General features: G+C 58.2%; 1 protein-coding gene across 2 annotated transcripts in view; it reads left to right on the plus strand.

The window, feature by feature from the left end:
- Positions 1 to 948: 948 nt before the first annotated feature.
- Positions 949 to 21,410, plus strand: part of MGAT5B (alpha-1,6-mannosylglycoprotein 6-beta-N-acetylglucosaminyltransferase B) — a 71,181-nt gene continuing 50,719 nt past the window's right edge. For both annotated transcript variants that reach the window (XM_041726433.1, XM_041726434.1), the window contains exons 1-3: positions 949 to 1,372; positions 5,108 to 5,220; positions 13,452 to 13,599. In XM_041726433.1, coding sequence (XP_041582367.1) covers positions 1,305 to 1,372; positions 5,108 to 5,220; positions 13,452 to 13,599 — 329 coding nt within the window. In that variant the 5' untranslated portion in view covers positions 949 to 1,304. The remainder of the gene's footprint in view (positions 1,373 to 5,107; positions 5,221 to 13,451; positions 13,600 to 21,410) is intronic.

The following is a 21,410-nucleotide window of genomic DNA, read 5'->3' on the forward strand; positions in this document are numbered from 1 at the left end:
CTGGGCTCAGTGGGATCTGAGACTGGGACCTCGGTCCACACCGCGCGCCCAAGCTTCTGGGCCCAGTGGGGTCTGAGACTGGGACCTTGGTCCGTGCGCCCAAGCTTCTGGGCCCAGTGGGATCTGAGACTGGGACCTCGGTCCACACCGCGCGCCCAAGCTTCTGGGCCCAGTGGGATCTGAGACTGGGACCTCGGTCCACACCGCGCGCCCAAGCTTCTGGGCCCAGTGGGATCTGAGACTGGGACCTCGGTCCACACCGCGTGCCCGAGCTTCTGGGCCCAGTGGGATCTGAGACTGGGACCTCGGTCCACACCGCGCGCCCAAGCTTCTGGGCCCAGTGGGTTCTGAGACTGGGACCTCGGTGCACACCGCGCGCCCCATCGCAGGAGGCGGAGTTGGAACTCGCTCGGCCAAGGGGAGCCAGGGCAGTTTGCGCCCCAGAGGGCCACAGGAGGGGTGAGGGCTGCGGGGCGACATCAGAGCTCCCACCGGGAGAGGGGCCGAGCGCGGCGGCCAGGGGAAGGGGCGTCTTGGCGCAGCGCCCCCTCGCCGTGGCCCTCGGCCCTGGGGGGCCCGGGGCTGGCGGAGGCGCAGGGACCCCGCCCCCGCGCACCGGGCCGGGAGCGCGCGCTGCGGGGCCGCAGCCGCGAGGTGGCGCCGGCGCCACGAGGAAGCGCGGCGGCCGCTCCCGGGCCGCCCCAGCCGCCGCTCGGCCGCCTCCTCCGAGGACAATGCGGCGCCTCCCGGCGTAGCGCGGCGCGGGCCGGAGCCCGCCTCCCTCCCTCCCGCCTCCCTCCGCCTCCCGAGCGCGGGCCGCCGGCGAGCGGGCGCAGAGCGGCGCGGGGCCCCGCCGAGAGCCATGGGCGCGGCGCGCTGCGGGGCCGGGGAGCGGCGCGGCCCGGAGGCGCGGGGGGCCGGGGCGCGGGCGCGGGCGCGGGGCCGCCTGTAGCCGGCACCGGGGGCGCGGGCCGGGGATGAGGGCGCCCGCGGCGGGGAGCCCGTCTGCGCGCCGCGGCGCCGTCCCGCCCAGCGAGCGAGCCCCAGCAGGCAGACGCGCGGCCGGCGGTCGGGGGGCGCGGCGGCCCCGGGCCCCGGGGACGTGAGGCGGGAGGGCGGAGGCGCAGCCACGGCCGGCCCCGCGCCCGCGCCCTCGGCCCCGCCCGCCCGCCCGGCCTCGGCCTCGGCCCGCAGCGGGTTCGCGGCTCCCACGCGGCTCCCACGCGGCTCCCACGCGGCGGGAGCGGGGCCCGGGACGGTGCGTCCGGCCTCGCCCGCCGCCCGCCCCCAGACAAGTTTGCACGATGCTGACAGTCAGCCCGGATGGGAAGATAATGGTCAGAAGATGCCTGGTCACCCTGAGACCCTTTCGGTAAAGTTCTCTCCCCGGCGGCGCGGGCGGCTCCGTCCCTCCGAGGGGGCGCGGGGCAGGCGGGGGCGGGCGAGGTCACCCCGACCCCCCAGGGCGCCTTCCCGGTGGCCGAGGGGGCGTTCGCGCTCGACCCTAGTGACGGCCGGTGGGGCCGCGGGGCCGGAGCCGAGGTTCGGGTTCGGGTTCGGGTTCGGGTGCGCGCGCGAGCAGCCCGGACACGTCCCGAGTTGGTCTGGCGGGGAGAGGACTCGGGATGCGAGGGTGGGAGGGGGCAGAGGCACCCAGGCTGTGATCCTGAGCCCGGGAAGTCGCCTCGGCCAGGGCGCCCCTTTCCTGCCCCTCGGGGGCCTCCCCACTTTGCAGACGCCCCACCCCCGGGGCCAAGTGAGGGCGCCGAGCAGGGAGCAGGGCGCCGCGAGCCCTGGGTTCAGTCCTGCACCCGCGCCGCCCGGTTGCCGCCGCCCTCTGCTCGCACCCCCCTCCTCCCCACGGGGTGCGGGCCTGGCTCCAAGGGAAGGTCCCCAGATTGGAGCAAGGATCGCCCCCCCCCCCACCCTTCAGCTGGGAATTGGACCCTCGGTCACCGCCAGTGGGGAGTTGGTGGCCCGGGAGGCGCTGTGGAGCACAGGGCAGCGGAGCCCGGACCTCCCGGAACCTTGGGGCAGGATGGAAGTGAGGACTGACTCCATCACCCCAACCTCCGGCGGCCAAGGCTAGGCAGGGCTGGGGCCAGGCAGGGCTGGCTTGTCCGCTGACCCCAGTCCAGGGACCCCCAGAGCCCAGCAGGACCGGGGCAGCTCCCTCCTCTCCCTGGAGCCCATGGAGCCCACCTGCTGCCCCGGTCGGGGAGGAGATGCTAAGTGACGTGTACCTGGCAGGGTGCTGGGCAGCAGGCAGAGGGCACCTAGGGAGGGGCGGGGGTCGCACTCCGGATGTGGCCACAGGTGGGGTGTGGATGCTGCTGTGCTCCGCTTGAGAAGGAACTGGGCAGACAGAGGCCCTCCCCCCCCAGGCTTGGACTGCCAGAGGGAGCAGGTGTTGAGCCACCGCCCCCGCCAGGCCCTGGCTGATCCCCCTCCCAGCCCCTGACCGGGAGACCCTGGTGTCTCCGGGCCTCCCAGCACCTCCTCGGTGGGCCTGCCTGTTGTGTGGAGCTGAGGAGACCGCTTTCCCGACGGCAGGGCTCAGGATGGACCACCGCCTCCGGAGGACGTGGGAAGGGAGGGTCGTAGAGCTGGCGGTGCCAAGGGTAGGGCCTTGGGCAGGCGACAGGGAGGTGGCTGGAGCCCCGACAGAGGGTTCCCATGGGAAGCAGGGGGGTAAGCAGGCGTCTCTGGAAAGGGCCTTACTCCTCCAGGGAAATCCTCGAGTCCCTGGCTGATGCTGACCGGTCAGAGTGTCCCCTTCCCGTGTCGAGCCCGCCGTCCACGTCAGGGGAGGACCAGCCAACTGACCGAGCTGTGGCTGGACATTTTCTGGTGCAATTGGAGGCGGCGGGAGCCAGCACCACGGACAGCGCCCGCTCCCCGTGCTGTGTCCCTCTGGGGTCCTGGTTCTTTCAGGCTCTTATCTGAAGGCGGGATTTTGAGGTGGGATTGCAGAGGTTCCCCTGCCCTCAAGTTGTGTATCTTCACCTAGGGTGTCCCTAGGCTGCCCAGAGACCCACAGCCACCAGTGGAGTCTTTGTGTCCCCTTCAGATGGAGGGGGGCTGGCCTCCAACCTCAGCACCTCTACTTGTTAGTTTTTAACTAACAGGGGGCCCTGTTCCTTCTCTTTTTCCAGAGCCTCTGGCAGGACCCTTATTCTGTAGTTGCTCCTGGAATGTTGCCTCAATAGATACATGGGGGACGGAACCATTTTAACTCGAATCTGCTCTAAATGGCCCTAGGATTGAGGTCTGGCAGAGAAGTTTGTCGATGATGTGTGTCGAGGACTTCAGATTCTGGCCTAAAAGTATAAGATCCCTTTCTCATAACAGGTGTTCGGACCCTGCGGCCCAGGCCTCTAGCTCTAAATATGATTCCATAGCTGCAGAGGGGGTTTGGGGAAGTGAGGGACAATAAATTTGAGGCTTCTGTCCTTGTCGTCAAGCTGGGAGGACAAAGAGCTGATTCCCTCAGGATCTTCCTGGGTGTGCAACCACCGGCCTCCTCCACCGTTTCTCTGGCTGCTGTCCTGAGACCAGCCTGGCTTCATCTGGGGATCCCAGGGCCCCAGCCCCGAGCTTGGTGGAATTCAGTGAGAGGTCCCTCGGAGGTGAGGGAGCAGTGTCTCTCGTGCAGTCTCTCCTGTCCTCGCTGTCATCTCCTGGGGAAGCCCTCACTGCTTTCTCTACTTTGGGGTTCAGCACCCTCTCTGATTTAATCTCTAACAGTTTCATTTAAATACGGGGTGAGAATTTTTGTTGTGCTTTTATTTTCTTTTGCAATTGTGTGTTTTCTTTAATGGGCCAAGTTTTAATTAAATACTGCTCTGCCAGCTTCAAATAATGAAGATTAAAATGCATAAAGCAAGTCTTGCGTGGAGATAAAAATGAATGTGGGGTTGAGGGTGGTGGGGGGAGGTGAGAGGGCTGGAGGCCTCTAGCATGACTTGTGGGGCTCTGTGGGGTGAGGCTGGCTCCACAGGAGATGGGCTTCTTCATCCTGACCAGGGCGAGGGGCTCCCCATTCAGCCCTGCCAGTTCTGCAAGTCCTCTGACACATTCAAGGTTCCAGAACAGCTCCCCAAAGCTGGGCTGGTTAGCTCAGTTCTCCTGTTTGGGGCCCAGAACCTAGTATGAAAGCAGTAGGAGCCTGGGGTTCCCTGCTGTCTTCCTGGGGCTACTCCCGTGCCTGGCACCTGGGAAATAAGCAACTATGTGTTGAAGGAATGAGCAAGAGTCCTGTTTGGGCCCGTGCCCCAGACGGCACCCCATGCACAGGGGTCCACTGACTCTGACCAGTCCAGTGCTGACAACTATTGTGTGCCTGCCTGGTGAAGATATGAGTTAGGAAGAGTCTGGGCATGGAACGTGGCCACATGGCCACACGGCCCTGCGCTTGTAGATCTTACCCTCTGGTAGGGATGGGGGCACATGCCACACCCCCTCGAACATGATAAGGAGGTGTTCAAGCCAACTCATGACTGATTGTGGTGGCAAGACCTGTGAGCACAGCGCTGAGCCGGGCCCAGGTGATTGATGGGATCCAGGTGGGTTTTGTCTGGACCAATTCCTTGCCCTCTGGCTGGCACCAGCTCCTGCTGTTTCCATCTATACCAGCGCTTCTCAAACTTAAGCATGTATCAGGATTGCCTGGAGAGCTTGTTAATACGCGGTGCTTGTGCCACCCCCAGAGTGTCTGATTTGGCAAGCCTAGGATTGGAGCCCAAGATTTTGCATTTCTAACAATTCCGAGGTGATGCCGGTGCTGCTGGTCTGGGGAATCACACACTGAGGACCTCTGCTCATGAGCCAGGCTCTCTCTGAAGGCTAGAACTTGCCTGAGCTATGCCTGTGTCATTGTCCCTTGGGGTTTTGTGTGAGGCTCACGGCCAGCCCCTTGTAGTCGAGCTCTCTTTATTCTGTAGCGATGAGGGACGTGGTCCAGGAGCTCAGCCCTGGATCTCTTGTTCCCACATCCATCCCTTCCATCCTCACTCCCTCACCCATTCCTTTGTACAGAGCCCTTGCTGGTTGGGGGCGGGGGGCATTCCAGTGACCTGTTTCTGACCTGCCTTGTTGCTCTCCACAGGCTCTTTGTCCTGGGCATCGGCTTCTTCTCACTCTGCTTCCTGATGACGTCTTTGGGAGGCCAGTTCTCTGCCCGGCGCCCGGGGGACTCCCCCTTCACCATCCGCACAGAAGGTATCTTGGTGGGGAAAGGGGAGTCAGGGGTGGATGCAGGTGTTTGTGGGTTGAGGAGAAGGAGGCCTCTGAACCAAGCGACTCAAGAAACTCTCTGGGACTCTGTCCCAGGGATCCTGGCCACCTCATCAATGGATGTGTGAATGGAGAGGGGCCTTGGCTTAGGCTGTGTGACCTTGAATGGTGCTTTGCCTTTGGTCCTGGCTATGATCATCAGGCTTCTTCTGGCCAACTGTCAGTCCAGGGAAGGGCCTTGAGTCAGGGCTTCCCAGGCATCAGAAGAGGCTGCTTGAGTGGCTTCTTTACTGTGTGTGTGTGTTGGGGGGAGTGTCTCTGAATACTTGTCCCTCTGAGACACACCCACTCTGTGCTTTTGACTCAGGCTGCGGCCACAGCCAAGGGGGCAGAGGGGAAAGTCAGAGGGCAGTCCTGGCCATGGGCTCACATGTCTTATCTCTGAGCTTTTGGGACACAGTTCAGACCTTTGTGGCTCCTTGCCCACATGATACTTGTGAGGCGGTGGAAAGGGGTTCAGAGCATGGGCTTTGGGGGCCGGATGGACCTGGTTTGTACCCTGGTTCATTACCTACCAGCTGTGTGCCCTTGGCCAAGTCACTTAACTCATTCACAGAGAAGAAAAGTAATGACCATCTTCAGGCATGGGATTGAATGAGCTCCCAGCAGGTGGTATGGCGGGGTTCAGACCTAGGAGACCTCCTAAAAGATGGGCCCTCCTCCCTTCTCTTTCTACTCAGTGAAGAATGGCAAACGGTGCAGAGTCCTGGTCAGTGTGTCGTGGGGGCTCTTCTGGTAACAGTGGGAAGGAGGACCTCAGGGTAGTGGGGCAGCTGAGGCACATAGGGTTTCTGGAGCTCTTCAGCAGGCTGGCTCGATGGGCTTTCTCCTGCTGCTCTGGGGAAGTCTCTGTTTGAAGTCCACTATCTCAAACCCCCACAGCTCGGCTGTGTGGCTCCCCTGTTCCCAATGGCAAATATACCGTCAAGTAGAATGGGCTGTCACCTAGGGTGGATGCTCTGAGGGGCACTTGTTCTGCCATCTGGCATCTCATCATTAGGTTTATTCCTTTGGTTTCACATGTACTCTAAACTTGCAAAGCTCCTGGCAGCAATTTCACATTTATTAGTCATTCAAGCCTACATGTAAATGAACGTATCCCACCTCTGACTCGCAGAGATGCTTTGGTCTCTGAGCTCCTGTTTTCTCCTCTGATAAATGGGGATAATACCTGTGTGCCCAGGATTGTCACGTGTGGTGTTGCTATAACACATATGAAGGGGCTTGAGCAGCATCTGGCAAATAGGACAAGCTCCATCAATATTTATTGGATGTATTCAGTCTGAGATGGGGACACTGCAGAAAAGGCTGTTTTAGGGAAGAGGGTGGAGGAGATGCAGGGATTTCTGCACAGGAGATGGGTGTGCATTGAGGCTAGAAGAGGGGGTGGGCTAGTTGTGGAGGTGCACTTGCGGGGAAGCTCAGGGAGGGATACTGGAGGTCATGGTGGGGGGATGATGGGGATGTGGAGAGTACGGAGATGGGTTGTAGGGAGCGATACTCAAGCTACCTGGTTGCCACTCCTGCAAAGGGGATGTGTCTGCATGGGTGACTGCTACGGGGGGCTTAAGGAAGCTGGACCTTCAGAAAGGTCAGGGATCCAAGAGATGGGAACTGGGGGCTGGAAGAGGAGGAGTGTGGTTCTGGTTCTTGCTCATCTCCCTGGCATGACCTTGTGGGAGCCCTGCCGTGCCATGCATTGGGCATTTCTGTCTGGAGAGGTGGTAGGAGTCCAACTCCAACCAGATCTGTGTCTTAGTGGTGGGCAGAGCCCTAAAGGGGAGGGGACTTGCCCAAGGTCATGCAATTAGATTAGAGGCATGTGTGTGTCTGTGTGTGTGTGTGCGCACGCAGTCATGCACACGCTTAAGCTTTCTTTTTTTTTTAAGATTTTATTTATTTACTTATGAGACACACACACACACACAGAGAGAGAGAGAGAGAGAGAGAGAGAGGCAGAGACACAGGCAGAAGGAGAAGCAGGCTCCATGCAGGGAGCCCGACGTGGGACTCGATCCCAGGTCTCCAGGATCAGGCCCTGGGCTGAAGGCAGCGCTAAACCGCTGAGCCACCCAGGCTGCCCCACGCTTAGGCTTTCCATTGGAGCGTAATATCCATAAACTGAATGCATCCATGCAACCAGCATCAAGATCAAGAAACAGAACGTGATCAGCCCCCAGAAGTGCCCTCATGCCTCCTCCCACCCATTACTTCCCCAGGGATGTCAGGACCCTGACTTCTCATAGCACAGGGTTTTGCCTGTTTTTCAGACTTTATGAGAATGGAATCACATAGTGGATATGGTTTTGTGTATGTCTTTTTTTCCCTCCCATTATTACATCTGGGAGAGTCATCCGTGTCATGGTGTGTGGTTGTAGACATTTGTCTTCACTGCTGTGAATTCCATTGTGTGAACGCACCACATGATGTTTATCTCTCTAACTGGTGGTGGACATTGGGTTTCTTCCAGTTTGGGGCTGTGTGGATAGTGCTGCTGGGAACATTCTGGTACCTGTCTTCTGGGGGACACATGCAGGCATCGCGGTTGGGTACACACAGGGCGAGGTTGCTGGGTCTCCTGTCTGTTGTGACATCAGTTCTCAGAGCAAGTTCAGCCAAGTCAAAGCCTTTTCACATTTCCTGAGCCCCTGGGCTGGAGACTAGGCACCTAAAATGTGGAACTAAAGGTGGGGAGGAGGGGACGGATGAGGAGGGAGGCCTCAGAGCTCTGGAAAACTGACCCGGACTCCATTCATATCCCAATTCTCTTTGTCCCTCCCCGTTTCTTTCATGTCATTGGATTAAGTTGATTCTTTTGGAAAGACCCAAAGCAGGGACTTGGAGGAGCCCCAAGTTTACACTGTGGGTTTAAAATCCTGATCCTGCAAAACACACCTCCTCAAAAGACACCCCCACACTGTGCCTGGAGGCGCCCTGCAGGAAGCCGCCCTGCAGGAAACCTAGGAGGTGCCAGCGTTTCTGCCTAGGAGCCACCTGAGCCATGCACTGGGGCTGGAAGGGGGGCAGGCGGGAGGGGCCTGGGGAGGGATCCTGGAGGTCATGGGAGGGGGTTGGGTGTTTGCATTGCAGGGGCATCCCCGTGTCTGTGCAGCCCTGGGGCAGAATCTGGAGAAGGAAACTCAGGAAGGCAGTGCCATTTAAGGAAAAAATAAAAATCCTTGCTTTGGTCAACAAAACCATGTGAGCACACAAGCGGGAGACAGTCTGTCCTGTCCTGGCCTGTCAAGCCTGTGGGGGAAGGAGGTCCCCCCAGGATGAGGCTGCGGAGGGGTGAGGAGAAGAAGGAGTGTTCTCTAAAACGAGGAGGGCCCTACTGGAGCCTCTGTGGGCTGTGGTCTCTCGGAGGAGGCTCTGGGCTCCCCTCTGGGCCGGTTTATATTTTGTGATAAAGTTCTCTAGTTTGGGGATCATGTCCTTCTAGTTCTGAGCACTCATCTTAAGATTCAGGAGGGGGAAGGAGGCTGAAGGAAGCACTTCATGGAGAAGTCTAACCTAATACCCTCTTGCTTCAGGTGGGCCTGACTTGGGCCTTGGGGGAGGGTTGCGTGCTCCCTGCAGACCCCACGCCCTCCTCCCTGCCTCCTGGCTCCACTTCCCCTCTCTTGTCCTAGGGACAGTGGGGGGTGGGGGGTGAAGTTGTAGCTGAGGCCTCTCTGCTGATGCTGCTGTGGCTGCAGATTCCTCAAGCGTGTGTGGCTGGCTGTTCTCCGCTGTTCCCCAGCTCTCTATCTTGTCTTGAAGAAGTAGAGGCCAGAGGCTGTCTCTGGGGAGAGGCCTGGAGGCAGAAGGGCCTTGGTTCAGCTGCCTGTAGCCGCCCTGAGGTTACCCTGTGGCTTGGCCCTGCTAGACCTTCCTGCCCCCCAGCTGGGATTCGATCCTAGGGAATATCAGAAAAATATTTCCCTGCTCCGTGGCTGTCTCTGGCCTTGGACCTGGGTGCCAGGAGCCCTTCCTCGCAGAGGCTGGTGATGGCTGGGGACCCAGGGCCTGCCCTTGTCTCCTCCCGGCCACCCAGAGCCCAGAGCTCCAGGGGCCTCAGCTGGTTTCTGCGGGGCGGCTGTGTGCGGAGGGACAAATGTACTCGTGTCTCCAGCTGTGCAAACACGAAGTCACAGTCTCTGTCTCAAGGGCCGGGGGTGGGGGGGTCTCTTATCTGGCGAGGTGGGGGCTCCTTCAGTTTCGAGGGACCAGGGAGAAAGGGTTGGGGTGGGGATAAGAAAGGAGGACAAGGCGGGGACAGGGAGGATGGGAGAGACAGACACGGAAACCGTGTGCTTGTGGGGGGGGAGGGAAAGGGAGGGGGGAAGGGAAGGGAGGGGAGCGGAGAGCAGGGGAGGGGAGAGAAGGGAAGGGGAGGAGACAGGAGGGGAGGGGTGGGGAGGGGCCTGGGTGGGTAATAAAGCGCCTCTGTCTGTAACCCTGAGAAGCCATTTGTATCTCTCGCATCCCGCATCCCCACGTTCCTTATTTATATGGAAATATGGGGGACCTCGCCTGAGACGGGTGTCGCTGGGCCTTCACATTAAATACATTTCAACTGAGCCCACACCCGGAGCGGAGCAGTGAGGTGACTCAGGGCAAGCTGGCGGGAGCTTGCTCGCTGCCAGTCCCCGGGTGGGTGGGGGCAGCCAGTGTGTGCCACCTGCAGGCAGCAGGGCCAGCCTGGAGCCCGGGTCTGAGTCCAGTGTGATGGATGCTTCCTTAGGGACCCATCTGGGAGGGGCCATGTGTCTCCTTAGCCACGTCCCTAAGCCCTGCGGTCTTCTGGGGTCACTCTGTTGACATTAAGGAATTGGCTAATCCTTCCTATGAGGCGCCATCCAGAACCCCCCATCTCCAAGGACTCTCTGGGGTGGGGCTTAGGTCTCCCCGGCCCCCTCTTGGTCTGATCTCCTGCTTCTGCGAATTATCCTGCTCCTGCGTGCGACACTGACCTAGCGGGAAGGGCACCTGCTCCCCTGAGTCCCTGCCCAGAGTAGGGTGATGGCGTGGGGGCTGGGACCGCTGCTCGGGCACAGTAAGTGGATGACAGTTACCTCTGGCCTCCCTGCAGCTGGAGCCCCCCCTCACCCCACATCACCCGTCTGGCTGCCCTGCCGCCCCCGCCTCTGAGCCCCTGGGCCTCCTTCTCTCTCCTCTTCTCCCAGACCTAACGAGGAATCTCCAGTCTCCTTCCTACTTGAATATGCAGAGTCATTTAGCTTTCTCTTTGTCTCACTGCTCTGGGCACCTCACTCCTCTGCTCTGGCCCACCCAGGGTTTAGGAAAACAGAACTGAGCTCTCTCCCCAAGGGGATTGTGGCAGCTTCTAGAGGAACAGTTCTTGCCTCTCCTGGTGCCCTAATCTCGAGAAGCAGGTTGCAAGCACCAAGCCAGGAGTCCCAGCCCACAGAACCTCAGGGTGCAGTAAGTCTGACACCCTCATTTTATAGGAGGAGAAATTAAGGCCCAGAGAAGGACGCCGACATGCCCACCCATCCCGTGTCCATGTGGCCGGTGACGGAGCAGGTGGAGGGCGGGCTTTGTCACCCCCTCCCAGCCTGTCCCAAGCCACGGGGCTGCCCCAGCTCTGCTTGGCTCCTGGGGTCTTGCAGCTCTTGGCCAGATGGTGCAGTTTTTCCAGGAGGGGCTCAGGCAGTGAGGAGGAGCAAAGGAAGCTTGAGATGAGCTCAGACACAGGGGCAGCAGTGTGACAGGGCAGGGTGCCAGGCCTGAGGCATTCCGGGGAGCAGAGCACTGCTCCAGGAGCCGTGATGTGGGCTCAGCGTCGCTGGGGCGCCGCATCTGCACGAGGCAGCTGCTGCCTGGGCTCTGTGGTCCAGGTGGCCCTGGGTGCCCTGGCCAGGTCATGGTTGGAGGGCCTTGTTAACAGGCTCTGACTTAGGGTGTCCCCAGCTGTGGTCTGTCTCCTTGGTTTCATCCCATGCTTTTGGGGAAGGGGCCACCCCAGCCTGAGCTGTGAGCATTGGCTCATCAGGGCTGCCCAGGGAGGGCGGGCAGGCTGTGCACCGCACAATTCCAGGAGTAGGTACCAAGCAGCGGCCCGGTCAGATCCTCTGATGTTCCCCTATTTTTCTAGCTGAGATGATGGGAACCTTCCCCTTGTTCTACTCTGTGCTCTAAGCACCAGTTGAAAGTCGGGTATTACATTTGGATGGATGATGGGCTTGGGTAGGAGGGTGGGGGGTCCCAGGGATGAGAATGATTTGAAAGACCCACCATCACCCCAGCTCTATGGAGTTGAAAAGAGAGCGGGAGCTATTTATATCTTCTTGGATTGATTGACTAACCCATGGAGTACTGAGTGAGTGGGGTGGAGCAGAGCGGGGGGAGAAACCTGCTTCGCTTGACACAGCGGTGAAATTTCCCAATCCCAACTGGTTTGTTAAAAACCCACCCAGTTTTCTGGGAAGGCGAAGTGGGAAGGCTGCTCGTTACTTCAGCGACTGGTGTGGAGATGGGGTAGAGGCAGTTTTTCTTTCTTTCCTTCCTCTAGATGTGCATTTTTCACCAACACCCCACCCCGAGCCTTCTCATTCTCAGGCGACTCCGTGTGTGTGAGCATGCGTGTGCGCCTTGGCCCCCCTCTTCAGCTCTGTCCTAAGGTTGGAGCAGCCCCTCCTCCAGCCTCCTCTCTTCTCCCCACCTCTGCCCCTGGTTCTCTGCCATTCTCTGTTCCGCCCCCTCCTGGCTCTGTGACCATGGATGGCAGATGGGACCCGGTACTGTTGACTTGAGTTGGGGACACCGAAGCTGATAGTGTTGCCATGACTGTCCCTTGGCCACATGGCCACATGGGTGGGGGTGGCAGAGGCAGGTGAGAGCCTCTCTGAGCTCCCTGGGCCTTGGCCCTTTCTTTCCTGAGAAGCACATGCTGCTGGTGCCCCTTGGCCTTCGGGATTTCCATGCTCATGTGCAGACTTGCACCTGCTGGTTTCCCCAGTGTGGTGGCTCACCCTCTCTGGGCCGCCTCCCCTCCCCTGTGTCACCTCCTCACTCCCTGACCAAGATTTTCCTACAGCTCCCAAATAAACGACTTGCCCTCCAACCCTTGTCTTGAGGTTTGCTTCTGGGAAACCCAACCCAAGGCCCTCCTGTGCCCCGGAAGCCCCTGGAAGCATTCAGGTCTCCGTGACTTGGCTCATTTGCTGTGAGAGGTTCAGAGCCAGCCCTTGGGGGTTTTGGGGAGCCAAGTTGGGGATTGCAGAGCCTGGAACCTGAGTATCTGTAGACCTCTGGAGGGGCTGTTAAAACCTTCATGTGATTTGATTGAAAAGAGAGGCAGGAACCACTCTCCCCTCCAGCATGTGTGGCCCCAAAATGCGGGAATCACTAGAAGGGAAATCTTGGGGAAGCCCAGCTGGTTAATGGGATCTTGGGTGAAGTGCCTTGTTTTCATTTAATTTTATTCTTCACAAAGTCTCCCTTGCCCCTCAGCCCAGGAGTGGATCCTCGGGAACCTGAAAGCCAGCTGAGAGTCGGGATTAATTCACGATGGTCTCCTATGGCGGGGTCTGGGAGAGTGGAGTGGGGCAGGGGTCTGCTCGGGCCCCGAGCCCCTTGAACACAGGCTCACAATGTCTCATGTACATGCACACCACGTGGGGGGCAAGCAGAGTGCAGGTTCCTGGGCCGCCCTAGAGGTGTGAATCAGCTGATCGAGACTAGGGCCTGAGAATCTGGATTTTAACAGCCTGGCCAGGAGATTCAGGCATGGAGTGGCTGGTTGACTGCACTTTCGAGAGGCCTGATCCACAAGACCTGTCTGGAACTCGGTGCTGGGGGGCCCTGGGGTTCCGCACCCCCACCCCTGGCCTTTTCCTGTCTTTTCACAGACTTGGGATTAGGTCTAAAGCTCCATTTTGAATGTAACCAAACAGAGGCCCAGAGGCATTAGGATGATCTCCGTGTCCCCCAGCTGGTAGGGAGCAGAGTCGGCCCAGGGCTCTGTACCCCCACACAACGAAGTGAGGGGATTTCCTGTCCTACAGGGGTGAGGGGTGAGGTGGGCTCACTCTCCTGCCCAACTCCTTTGCCTGGGAAGTGCGCGTGGGGCTGCAGTCTGAGCCACCAGGTGGCTTCAGGTGGCCTGCAGGCTGCGGCTGAGCCTGACGGCGCCCGCGCTCTGTCTGCAGTGTTGGGTGGGCCCGAGTCCCGCGGCGTCCTCCGCAAGATGAGCGACCTGCTGGAGCTGATGGTGAAGCGAATGGACACGCTGGCCAGACTGGAGAACAGCAGTGAGCTGCACCGGGCTGCTGGCAATGGGCACTTTGCTGTGGACAGGTAAGGGGTCCGTGGGGGCGGGGGGGGGGGCGCGGACCAGGCGGCGTGCCCGGCACTGGGGCGCAGCCTCAACGTGCACTCCCGGAGCTGGCGGGGGCACTCTCGGTCAGCCCCCTTCTCTGCTAACCCGGACAAAACTTAGAAGCATGCAGGAGCCACACAGTAATACAACCCAGAGCTCATTTCCACCCCCGGATTTCACAGCTGCTAACGTTTTGTCATATCGATGGCCTGACGTCCTTTTTCCTTTTTAATAAAAATCACAGATGAGAGCTGGAGGGCCCTTTACCTGCCTCCCCATGGAGACAAGTGCCTTCCTGAGTTAGGTGTCAGTGCTTCCAGTCCAGAGTAACCTTTTGCGTAGACGTATTTTTATACGCACACGCTGTCACTACCCGGCGTGTGGCGTTTGCCGGCAGCACACGAGTGGCATCCCGCAGGGCATTTCCCCCACCTGCTTCTCACTCAACCTGGCAATTTGAGCTCTGTCCACGTGGATTGTCACATGTGGATGTGCATATGGACAGGATGACCCCAGTGGTGGTTACCTGTCCTCTGCCGACGGGCCTGGACCATTTTTGCCTTGGTTTATTCATTCTAAATATTCCCCTACGGAGCCTGGAATGTCCAGAGGCCTCCTTCCAGGTAGCTCAGGAGCGGCCCCCCGGAGCCCACGCTGTGAAACCGAATCGTGTGTGTTAGGTGCGTAAGTGATCTGGAACCCAGAGGAGGAGGGAGTGTGAAGTCAGGCCCATCCGGACGGGGGGTGTTGGCCCTCAGACTGTGGAGGGAGGTGCTTGCTGCCCACCCGTCCCAGGCGGACGAGCGCCCCCTGATCTCTTTTCAACACTGAGGTTCTTTGTGAGGTGGATTTGCTCGATGCTGTTCTAACTGCTAAAAACTAAGTTTGAAACCCACACTTGACACAACTTCGGAAAAGCTGTATATCTTGGCCAGTGTGATTTGCTGAAAGCGTCCTGCTGCTGAAAACTAGAGTTGTGATCCACACTTCTAGACAATTTGTAGGAAAGCGGTAGCTCAGCCAATACGTGAAATGTAAAAGCCAAGGCTCCAGGCATTTCCTGTTTGGAGTTTGGCAGAGTCAAAGTCAGAGTGCAGGCGGTCAGTCCTGGTTATGGGGGCGCCCCGGCGGCTGCAGGAAGGGGTGTGTGTGACGGACCCCTCCTTTGGACCGCTGTGGGGTCCTTTGCCCCGTAGCCCGCCTAGGCTGGGCTGCTGGCCACGGCGCCCGCCTCACACTGGCCTTGCTGATCGAATGTCCTGGATGCCCAGTCGGGTCATCTGGTGTCGGCGTGCCTGCTGCATATTCAGTGGCATTTATGGACAGCTCACCGGGTGCCCGGCATCGTCCTTACCGCGTCCCCTCAGTGGTGGGGTCAGCCCCACCTTATGGGTGCTTCAATCTCCGTCACATTGAGGAGGACACCGAGGCACAGAGAAAATCAGGAAGTCACCCCGAGGTACGCAGCTGTTCGGGAGCTGGCCTGGCTCTGGGCCTTGGCCAGCGAACGCCGGAGCCCACGCTTTTCTTTTTCTTTCTTTCTTTCTTTCTTTCTTTCTTTCTTTCTTTCTTTCTTTCTTTCTTTTCTTTCTTTCTTTCTTTCTTTCTTTCTTTCTTTCTTTCTTTCTTTCCTTCTTTCTTTCTTTCTTTTTTTTCTTTCTCCTTCTTCTTTTTCTTCTTCTTCTCTTCTTTTTAAGATTTTTTACTTATTTATTTGAGAGAGAGCACATGAGAGAGAGAGGGAGAAGCAGACTCCCCGTTGAGCAGGGAGCCCGATGCAGGGCCCGATCCCAGGATCCCAGGATCAGGACCTGAGCTGAAGGCAGATGCTTCGCTGACTGAGCCCCCCAGGCGCCCCTCAGAGCCCACGTTTCTCACCACTGCGCACTTGGTAGCCATTCATTAAACATGGGGCTGCGTGCGGGTTAGTTTTTATTCCTTTGCAAGACTTTTCATATCAATTAACTCACAGCTCAGGGGAAGAGTATCCTTCATCAGATCTCTGTCTTGATGTTTTTGTTTTTGTTTTTTTGGTTTGGAAAACGTAGGCAGTAAAATGACAGTCCTGGAGTCTGGGATTACACGTGATGGTAGTGCAAGGAGCCTGCCACAGTGCTTGGCTCCTGAGTGGGCTGCGTGGCCGTGTGCTGGGTGCCCAGTTGGATGCCCTCTCGCCAACCCGGGATCAGTATCTGACAGAGCAAACGAAACGGATCCACTCATGAAACATGTTTTGGACCTACTGAGCGCCTGGCACTGCTGCTGGTGCTGGGGCCCCAGTGTTGAGCCCTTGTCCTCACTCCTATGGGAGGAGACGGGTAGCAACCAAGAAACAGAAATAAGTGAGACTACGTCGGATACTGATGCATGCTCTGAAGGGTTAGGGGTGGGTGCCGAGGAAGGATCTATTTACTCAGGGTGGTCTAGGAAGCCTCTACTGAGTTGGTGATAGTTAAGCTTAATTCTGAATAGTGGGAAGGAGCTGGGAGTAGAGAATTTGAAGCAGAGAGAGCAACAAGTACAAAGGCCCTGGGGTAGGAATAAGCTTGGTATGTTGGAAGAAAGGAACCAATGAGAAAGCCGACATGGCAAAGCATGTGAGGGACAGGAGAGGCCAACAGGGCAGGTGGCATGGAGCTTTGTGGTATTTGGGACATTCTTCTGAGACGTGTGGGAGTTTGTCAGAGAGCTCACAACCCCAGGGGGGATAGGATCTGGCTTTTTTTTTTTTTTTAAAGAGTTCCAACTGCTGTGTGGAAAAGGGAAACAGGGGAGCTGGTGGCAAAAATGGGGAGAGGGAGGTTAAGGTGAGTTCCCGCTGGGGCATGAGATCCTTTTCTACTCTGTGTGCGTGGAGTGCATCTTCTCTAATCCAGCCCCACTCCCATGTCATCCTTTCCCCTCTTCTGCCTGCCCCCAGGTGTGCTGCCTCCCCTCTGGGCTGCAGACCCAGCCTCTGTCCATGCAGCTGTGCACCAGGGTGAGGGCAGAGGACCAGCCTGGCCCTCCCTCTGCTGAGCAGCCTGCCGTGGGCGCCAGGGTGAGGGTCAGGTCGCCTGCCTTTTGGGGGCGGGACTGGGTGGGGGAGCCACTGTCAGCTCCTTCAACACCTCTCTGGTTTCCTCCAGTCCTGGCTTCTCCCTCCCTCCCCTGCCCTGCCCTTCCTCTCCTCCTGGGGGGGAGTAGTCCGTGCCACCTCCTAGTTCCATCCCGGGAAATAGCAACAATCCATCAAGACCAGCAGAGCCCATCAAACCCCATAGGCAGAGCCATAAATTTCAGGGACATTGTTGCTTCTGGTTTCAGGGGACAGAAATGGTGGGTGTGTCCAGGACATGCGGGGGTGTGGGGGGGCGGGCTGCTTGCTCACGTCTCCCCTCTGCACAAACACTGCAGCCCCTGCCCCACCTTAACCCCCTGAACCGACCCACCTGGGCCAGACAGGTGGGAGTCCTGCGGACGTGCATGCTGCTGTGTCTCCAGCAAACTCTGTTCATCTCACTTCGAAATGATCTGTGGCCTGAACAGCCCCCCACTGTACTCCTGCCCTGCTGGAAGCTTCTGGACTGTTGCCTCCCACCCGTGTCCTCAGGGAAAGCAAATTTGCTTTTTTAGCCTAGGAAAACCTAATTAGGGGTTATTTGCAGATTTGCTGCAAATGGCATCATATTATGTATCCTAAAGCCAAACAGTAATGATCTCTGAATTTCCCAGAAGGCTTCTCTGCCGCAGCAAAGACGACCAACATTCTGGGCTGTTTTCATTCGAGTCAAATACGAGGCCGTATCTGCTGGACCTGTACCGTGTGTGGCGTCCGGGCCGGGGTTTCTAGAATGGGTGGAGCGGGCACAGGGGGACCAAAATTGGAGCCCTGTTCTCAGAGTGGCCCTGCTGGGGGTGGGGGGGCAACTGGCCCCCGGCCGTGCGCACAGCTGGAGAGTCAGGACCGCAGGGCTGGGTTGGAAGCGCCAGGAGCCCACTGCGGGTGAGCCCTGCAGTGAGGGGCAGACTCGGGCCTGGGACTCAGCCTTGACCCTTCTGTCTCTCACTTGTATCCAGCCCATCGGCAATCTGTCCCCACCCTCCGAGTGTGCCCAGAACCCCAGCTCTCCCCCTTGCCCACCGCCCTTGCCCTCCGACTGTTTATTTTAAAGAGAGATTATTTTAAAATACTTATTTGGTCAAGAGCCGCCTCTGTTCCCCACCTCCCCCAGGCTCCCAGTCACTCACCAGTGGCCTGTGACCCCCATGTGCCCAGCCCTGCTATCTTCCCACTTGCTCCCTGAGCTTCAGCCCACCAGCCTCCTCTCTATTCCTGTCGCACAGTGGTCTCCCTCTGGCCACAGGGCCTTTGCACAGGCCATGCCCTCTGCCTGGAATGCTCTTTCCTCAGATCTGGCCAGGTGAAAGAATTCATTTTCTCCCTCCCCTTCCTCCAGTTTTTACTCAGATGTCACCAATGAGTCCTTCCCTGGGGACCTATTTCAAATTGTACCCAGTCTCCCAGATTCCACCTCACCCTATGTATTTTCATGATTTGCTTGTTCACTGTCTGTCTCCCAAGCTGGAACATATGCTCCGTGAGGGCAGAGATTTTGGATTTCATTTCTGGATCCCAGGGTTCAATAAGTACTTGCTGGAGGAAGGAAGGAAAGGCGGGAGTGCTGTGAGTGCCCTTGGTGCTCTGTTACGTGTGAATCTGGGGACTTAGGCATGTGGACTGTGTGCGACAGGACAGGGAGACAGAAGCCAGGTGTGTCCTGGCCACCCCCGCCCTGGACGAGTTCCCGTTCTGGACCCCGAGGAGTCAGCCCGCCTGGGAATGCCCGGTCACCGCCTTGTGGCCTGTAACGACTTGGTCGTTTCATTCTGGGAATCTGCCTCAGGAGAAATTATTGAAATTGAAATTGAAATTATTTCAATTTTCAAAAGATTTTATTTATTTATTCATGAGAGACACAGAGAAAAAGGCAGAGACACAGGCAGAGGGAGAAGCAGGCTCCATGCAGGGAGCCCGAAGTGGGACTTGATCCCAGGACCCCGGGATCACGCCCTGAGCCACAGGCAGACGCGCAACCATTGAGCCACCCAGGCGTCCCAATACCTTTTTTATAGTGTCAAAAAGTTGGAGCAACGTGGTGCCTGGCTGGCTCAGTCGGTGGAGTGTGCAAATGTTGATTTCGGGATTGTGAGTTCGAGCCCTATGTTGGGTGTAGAGATGACTTCAAATAAAATCTTACCAAAACCCACAAAGTTTGAGCAACAATTTAAATGTCCACCGGCGAGGGCACAGTACGCAGACCGTGGTGCCTCTGCTGGGTGCGGCTTATGCTGCCATGAAACAGGAGGTTGACAGGGACATGTGGGGATTTTAGTGATAAGTGACAATGTGAAGAGGAGGTTATATAATTATGAACAGAGTTGGTTTACCAGTGTGCAGAAATCAATAAAAATAAAGTAACAATAAACAGCAGCAGATCAAGATTCTTGTTTGCAGGTAAAGAGATGAAGGGTTTTTCGGTTTTTTTTAAAAAAAAAAAACCTCAAAAATGCTTCTAGACATTCTCGGCCACCTGCAGCCTGAGCGAGGAGCCTCGGGGGTCTGCGTGTGAGTGTGGGGGGCAGGTGAGGGGACCCGAAACCTGGGAAGACAACTTTGGGGGCTTCTTTTAAAGGGTTGCCTTAGGGCACCTGGGAGCTCAGTTCAGCATCTGCCTTCGGCTCAGGTCATGATCTCGGGGGCGGCCCTGGGATCGAGGCCTGTGTCGGGCTGTCCGCTCTATCAGCGCAAGTCGGCTTCCCCCCTCCCTCTTCATCTCCCTCTGTGATCTCTCACTCTCTCTCGAATAAATAAAATCTGTAAAGAATAAATAACTAAAAGGCTTACCTCACCTATGGCCCTGACAGGACAGCTCCCGGTGGATGAGATCGGGGCGCTTGTCTGGCCCCAAGGCTGGAGGGAGGCCAGACTGGGTGGGAAGGGACGCAGGTAGCTGGGTGACAAGGTCAGGGCAGGAACCTAGCAAACGTGAGGATAAGTGTGAACGGGTTAAGCATCCTAACAAAGACAAAGGTTTTCAACCTCGTTTGCTGTGGGTAAGACGGGCAAGGTACACCTCTACAGTAGGATCTCAACGGGTCTTAAATAAAAGATACATAGGGGATGTTTTTTTTTTTTAAATCCTCCGGGTAAAAGCCAGGTCCTGGGGTGTAGGAGTGGGAGCTGGACTCGGGCTCCTGTGTCCCCCAGTCCAGCTTCCACACCCCGGCCTTGCTGTGTGCACGGGGCACCGATCCCTTCGCCCAGTGTGGAAACCACACACCGCTCGACGCTGACTGCGCTCCTGTCAGTGGTGGGGAGATTATCCATCCGTCTGTCTGTCTGTCTATCTGCTATAAATGCACATATATTTCTTGGTGCAAGAGAGACAAATGCTCTCTGCTCTTGCTTGAGGAGGGGTTGGCAGGTCCTCAGTGTCGTCCGGATCCCCCACAGCATCCGGGGCTCTGGATGGGGTGACTGGGGCCAGAGAAGCCGAGGAGGAGACTGGGCCCTGGGCAGGGGTTCCTTACATCCATGCGGTGTGTGAGAGACGGGGGGACAGACGGACAGTCACAAAGCAGCTCCCCGTCCGTGACGCTCGCGTCTCTGGCCATACGTGTCCGTGCGTCTCGGTCAGCGTGCGTGTGGGCCCCCGTGTGCAGAGTCTCCCCGTGTTTTAAAAGGAAAGCGGCTGGTTTGATAATAAAATAACAACTCCCAGCCAGCGTGCGGCCAGCTGCGCGGAATCGATACTCTGTTAATTGAATGCAACCCTCATAAATCATGGGAGGAACATGAAATTAAACCTCCTTCCCTGGGCGGGCGTCCGGGAGAGCTTGTTCAAGGGGCCAGGGAATGAGGGCCAAGTGGGTGACTGCCTCAGGGGCTGAGGGGAGGGGCTGGGGCCTTGGGGGGCCTCTTGGGGGCCTGGACTGATGGGATGGATGCTGGAGCCGGGCCCAAGGGGAAGTGGCTGCGGGGCCCTGACCCCAGGTGGGAGAGGGAACAGAGCATCCTGTGACCGGCTGCCTCTTTGGGGGGCAGAGGCAGGCTGCCAGGGGGCTCCCGGAGGCCACTGGTGCTCGGGCAGGAGGGGCTGGAGGTCCGTCTGTGGGTGCAAGATAAGGGGTGCTTGGGCAGGAGAACTTTAGATACCAGGGATACCAGAGCCTCTCCAAGTGGCTCCCCGGGGGTGGGAGTGGGCTGACCAGAGGCCTGGCTTGGCCTTCTTTCACTTCTCAAGTGGGAAATGACTGGTGGGATGCCTGGTGCTTAGTAGGTGTGCAGAAATCACAGGGCCACGCGTGTGGCTCACTGGGTGTGCTTCACTGTTCTGCAAACGCTGCAGGAAGCTCTGGGTGTGCTTCACTGTTTTGCAAACGCTGCAGGAAGGAGCAAGGCCTGGCACAGAGGGCCAGGGTCTGAGTCCCTTGCCCCATCCCCAGCCCAAATGCGACCTCGGGGACGTCACTGATGTCATTTTGTCTTTTCCTGGCCAGTTTCCCCTCTGTGCAGTAAGAGGCAGGGCTGGCAGGGCTCTGAGGTGTGCTACTTCCTAACCCCGGGCAGGTTCTCAGGGCCGCCGTGTCCCCAGAGAGGCAACGTGATGGGTCTGGGCCCACTGGGGCAGGGCACCTAGGAGCCCCCGGTGTGGGGGGCACCTGTTGGCTCTTTTCCTGTGCGACAAGAGCAGTGGTGGCCTCAGGAGGTGCCAGCGGATCCCGGGACATTGCTTCCCCTCTTCCC

The sequence above is a fragment of the Vulpes lagopus genome, chromosome 12 (genome assembly GCF_018345385.1).
Source record: "Vulpes lagopus strain Blue_001 chromosome 12, ASM1834538v1, whole genome shotgun sequence".
In the NCBI taxonomy this organism is placed as follows: domain Eukaryota; kingdom Metazoa; phylum Chordata; class Mammalia; order Carnivora; family Canidae; genus Vulpes; species Vulpes lagopus.